This window comes from Colossoma macropomum, unplaced genomic scaffold, assembly GCF_904425465.1.
Source record: "Colossoma macropomum unplaced genomic scaffold, Colossoma_macropomum, whole genome shotgun sequence".
NCBI classification, from domain to species: Eukaryota; Metazoa; Chordata; class Actinopteri; order Characiformes; family Serrasalmidae; genus Colossoma; species Colossoma macropomum.
The window spans coordinates 20918232-20923346 of record NW_023494801.1 but is presented as its reverse complement, the minus strand read 5'-3'; the positions used below and the strand labels follow the sequence as shown (position 1 = coordinate 20923346).

Here is a 5115-nt window from a genome sequence, read left to right as displayed (position 1 = left end):
GCTTATCTAAGCCAAGAACCATTTAGAACCATTTAGATTTTTAAGAGTGCACACGACTCGAGAAAGATGTGATCATTTTTCACTTAAGATTTTACTTTTCCAATTTCAGTAATGATAGATGATTTTGTCTTATCATTGTGTATGATGACGAAAATCCTGTCGTACAAAGGATGAGTTACTCATGAGGGTCAAAGTCTTACTGGAAATGCCAGATCAGAGACAGCGGGGGGAGGAAAATTCCCGCTTTTAGGAGTAAATATCTCTGAATCAACAGTAACCCTCCTCTGGCTCTGAGGGTATCTGATTCATCTCAGCAGGATGGGCTGCTCTGAGATCAGACACTTACAAATATGTTGAGAAAGGAACATGGCTGGGCTTGAACAGCTGGTGTCATATGTGAGTGAGTTTACCTTAAAGGAATACTTCAACTAAAAACACTAGCATGGCTGAGCTAGCAGGGACCTGTCAGCATCATCTCATTTGCTTTCATGCTAACAGGCCTAAGCTAGCCTTCATTCATTATTAGCAGTGGTGGCGCTTTTCAGTGAAGTATTCCTCTACGTTTAAATTTCTTTTGTCAAGATGTAGGAAACACCACAAAGACACAGATTTCATTTTTAGAAAAATAGTGCTCTTTATTATAAATTACTGAAATGATTTATAAATATAAATATGTGCAAAGTATTTTCAGTCTGCTTGCTTTTGTTGTGGTTTCTCTGGGATTTTTTTTTTTCAAGCATTAACCGCAAGTCATATGAACAGACATAAGGTTGAAACATCTTTACAAAAGACAGCAGATAAAAAAAAATGTCTTCACACATGTAAACAGTGTCTTGTTAAAGAACAAGAATAAGACAGGGTGAACCTTTAGCCCTTTCTTTGACATAGACGAGGGTCAAGGTCCCCAATCTAAATACATTCATAAGCAAGCTCTTCTGCTACTCTGCCCCATCTCACTTTAATACAACCATACTTGCAGTTGAAGTGAGGATTAGGCCTGGCCCATGGCCCTTACATCCTAAGAACTCAGTTTACACAGATGTTACTCTTTCAAGTAAAAAAAATAAAAAAAATCCATGTATTTCATTTTCACTACCTTGACATTACAGTTGTTTTTAGGCCGTCCCTTCAACCACGTACTTTTCCAAACAGATTTTGATCTTTAAGGATTAAAAACAAACAACTAAAAAAACACTGACCATAAAATGATCACTTTGTTTGTTTTTCTTTTCCTGTCCATGTCGCCTTGTTTTCCCCTCAGAACTCATTGCTCACAACCATCTCTGCTCCTTGGGTGCTGCGCTGTTACTCAGTTCTTCCTTTTTCCATGAAAGGCACAAATATTTACTTGGAAGAAGGCGGCGGTTGGTTTCCGCTAAATGTCAGGCCCGCTCCCCGCTCTGTAAGCACAGGCGGATTTGGGGCTGTGAGGAGGTAGAGGCTGGTGCTCATGTGGGCATGTGGAGTGGATCAGGTTACCGGCACTGGGGGGGGGCAAGTGTAACCTCCTATTCACAAAGAGACCCTATTACACTTGTTAGTTGCCTGTAAGCTAGTTGTACTTTTGGTAGCCTGGCAGTTCACAAAAAGGCCCAGATGGAGCTGGTGGAGTGGTAGCTATGCTTCTCATCAAAACAGCAGACCCACTGTCTTGATAACTTCTTGTGCAAATAAGACTGACTGAGGGAGAACATTCCTCCCATGGCCTGGGAGAAACCTGGCCAATGTGACCAATAGCAGCACTCTTGGTTTGTGTTGTTTCACCAAAAAGTCAAACCGCCAGAGCATCTAGTTCCTCTCAAAGTCCCTTCTCCATGTGCTTGGAAAGCTGGAGAACATGAAGAGCTTTCAAATCTTCAACCTTCTGTGCTCAGTCTCATGTAGTCTAGCTATCATTCCTTTCGCTGCTTCATTCATCTGAACAGCTCTATCATGTTTTCTATGGCAGTGCATCTACACCAAGCAAGCTTTGAGCTGTGTCCTTTAAATTGGAGCATCATACTCCTGAAGAAAGTCTTTGAGAGGCTGAGGCAGCTGGTCCCTCTTGCTTGAAATGTCCAAGTGACCATTGACCGTCTTCCTGCACAGGTGCTGCAGGGAGGACATGGTGCAGGAGAAGGGCTTCAGCAGCTCCAGGGGGATCTTCTCCCCTCCAGAGTAGATGTAGTAGGCGCTGCGGATGTTGCCCATGGACGTGGGACTCCTTGGAGAAGACATATAGTGGTGCACAAGCTTGAGCACACAGTCAAAGCGGGGCACTGACTGGGAGCTCTTGGGGTCCGTCTGAAGGAAGAAAGACTTGCTGTCACACTGCACCCTCAGGTTCTTGGTGCCAGAGTCTGTCTTGACACTCAACGTAAAGAAGTGGCGGTTGTCCGAGCTGTCGCGGATCAGGAAGGTGCCGCTGGGTTCCGACGCCAGCATGGCGTTGGCCTCTTTGCCGCTGATGGAGGCCCAATAGAAGCCGCTCTCCTGGAGCTTCCTGACCGTGCTCTGGACCAGCTGGTACTGCAGCTTGGAGCTGAAGGTCTTGTAACGGTGAGGAGCGAGCCGCATGTTGGCATCCAGAGTGCAGCTGCTCATTGCGGGCTCAAACTTGCTGTGTGTCACCATTGCGCACAAGGAGCTGGCATAAAGGTCAGGTCCAAGTTACTCAAAGATGGAGGTACCTACGTAGGAGGAGGGGGAGATGTGTTAGAACAGTGCTTTAAGGCAAAGACAAAAAATCAACAGCACAGTCACTAGTTTGGAAGGGTAGTGATGGGAGTTCACTTGGATGGAATACCACTATTTTTATTAAGACTCTCCAAAAACTTGAAGAAAGGAAGATGAACTCATCTCTGAATTAGTCCAATAAGACTTTCCACTAACTTTAACTGAATAAGATGAACTCATCTGTGAATTAATCTACAGTGAAACACGTCATTATAAACCTTTTCAAACTACTTTAAAGCTAAAACATTCTGGCATCTCTCACTTAATTCAGTCAATTGGCTTATTTTAGGTGTTCTGACCAATAATACACCGAGAAAGCTAAGCTACTTCGGAGATTTTTTAGCGGCTAGCGCGTGGATAAACGTTCGTTTGAACAGGTCTATTCTGCAGAATATCAGAGGAAACTATTATAAACGGTAAAATATTTACCTTAAAAGGTCCTTTTGTGAAACTCTGCTATATCCAAAGTGAGCGCGAACAAAGCAGCTCTCTGACGGCTGTGTGTTCGCTGTGTTAAAGAGCCGTGGAGGAAAGTAAATCCGGTGTTTGCTACTCGTAGCTTCTCTGCTACGCTGTGAAGCTTTGTGGGGAGAAAAGCCAGCGGCCGAGCTTGTTATAGTGGGCCAAAACCCCGCCCACGCCAGCGAAAGCCCCGCCCCCATCGCCCTCTCGTTCCAGGCCCCTCCCTGAAGCCGTTCCAGTAAAGGCAGGCTGTCAGTAAGTGTGTTAAAGCGGATTCCTGGTACTGGCCGTGGCCCCTCCCCCTCCTCCCTCTCTTTGTTCTTCCAACAAGGAGAAGTTGTGCGGCTCGTTTACAGTAAGTTTGTGCCAGATCACTGCTGAACTGATAGTAAAACAGACAGCGCTGCTTGGCAACAGACACGGTTTTACATAGGGGAACTGAGCTGGGTGTGCAAACACAAAACAGTTACTTAAACCAATATATGAAGTCATACCTCTCCTTCTAGAGAACTTAGACAAAAAGTACTGAGAGCTAATGGTGTTGTCTTTCAATGATAAATGAATCCTGTGTTTAATTATTAAAGTCAACTAGACATTATTAAGTCATCATAGTTGTTTAGTGAATCATTGAAAATCCAGGAAATATTATGGCAAAAAATCAGCTTAAATCAGTAAAATTGGCAGATAGTTGGTAAAAACTGCCATTTGTCTGATACAGTTGCATAGATCTTATTTTTGTGTAATATGTTCTGTATATTCTGCAATCAAATTTTGTAATCAATTTCCAAGTATTACAATGGGCATGTGAAGGGAAGCACAGGAAATCTGAATCATGCCAGTGACTCTTAATGTGCTCATTTATGTGTGGTGATCAATGATGTGTGCCGTGATCACATAGCCTTGATTTGTCATTGTTCACAAATCGCATGGGATTGTGTATGAGTGTGTGTGTGTGTGTGTGTGTGTGTAGGCTGGGTTGAAGGTCATGTGTACCTCTGTGCTTATAATAAGCCACAATGTGTACTATACCTCCCTCGCCATGTTGTAATATTTCAGTTTTAATGCTTTGCTCATTGACTGCCAGCCCACTGTGGGGAGAGAGAGAGAGAGAGAGAGAGAGAGAGAGTGAGTGAGAGAGAGAGAAAGAGAGAAAGAGGCCTCACTGCAGCCTATTTAGAGCCGCTTACCGTCACTCTTATATTTAGATCGAGACCACAGGGCAGCAGAGGGAAAAAAACGATGTGAATGATGGTTAATAACACAGTGTGGTTAACACAGCCACTGCTAATAGCTGTGTACTGCTAATAGGTTTCTTGCAAATAATCATCAGCTCCTCTGGCCAAACCTGAGCAACCTCAGTGCATGCAGAAGGACAGATCACTGAACATAAATGGGTTATGAATGCTGAGTGAACTCCAGCGTGTGGTCGATTGTGGTAAAAACGTGTAAGATGGAAGAGCAGCTGTGTTTAGCGAGGTGAGTCAGAAAGCAGGGAGTGCCTCGGGGCAGACTCAGTGGCACTACAGGTGGGAACAAGCAGGCTAATCGTGACACTCGTTTCCTGAAAGATGGTGGTTATTAACATAGTAACACAATCACGCTCTGCGGTGTATAGTGATGCCTCCTGAGACACTCACTAGCTTGTGAAATTACCAGTCAGCTTCTGAAAAAACCTGAAGAGGAACTGAAGCGGGCCTCGTCTGCTTTGGTAGAAACCGGACAAAACAGAGCAAGTTCTGCTGGCCAATATTCCGTCCACCCACTCAGGGAAAGTTCGACTGCGTTTGGAAGGCCCTGAGCCGGACTTTCCGTGTCTATTTTACAAACAGAGACTGACTTTCAAAACCCCGTGGGGCTGTCAGGGTCTCAGGCCAAAACCTGTGGACAGTGGAGTGACCCAGCAGGCCAAGGCACCACTGACCTGGAACTGAAGGTCGT

General features: G+C 44.6%; 1 protein-coding gene across 1 annotated transcript; it reads right to left on the bottom strand.

Annotated features, from left to right (window-relative positions):
• Positions 1-609: 609 nt before the first annotated feature.
• socs3a (suppressor of cytokine signaling 3a) lies at positions 610-3320 on the bottom strand. Its single transcript, XM_036590205.1, has 2 exons — positions 3145-3320; positions 610-2669 (listed from the first exon to the last, which is right to left on the bottom strand). Exon 2 carries the CDS (start codon positions 2611-2613, stop codon positions 1984-1986), a length of 630 nt encoding a protein of 209 aa, XP_036446098.1. The 5' UTR covers positions 2614-2669; positions 3145-3320; the 3' UTR covers positions 610-1983.
• Between the last annotated feature and the right edge of the window lie 1795 nt (positions 3321-5115).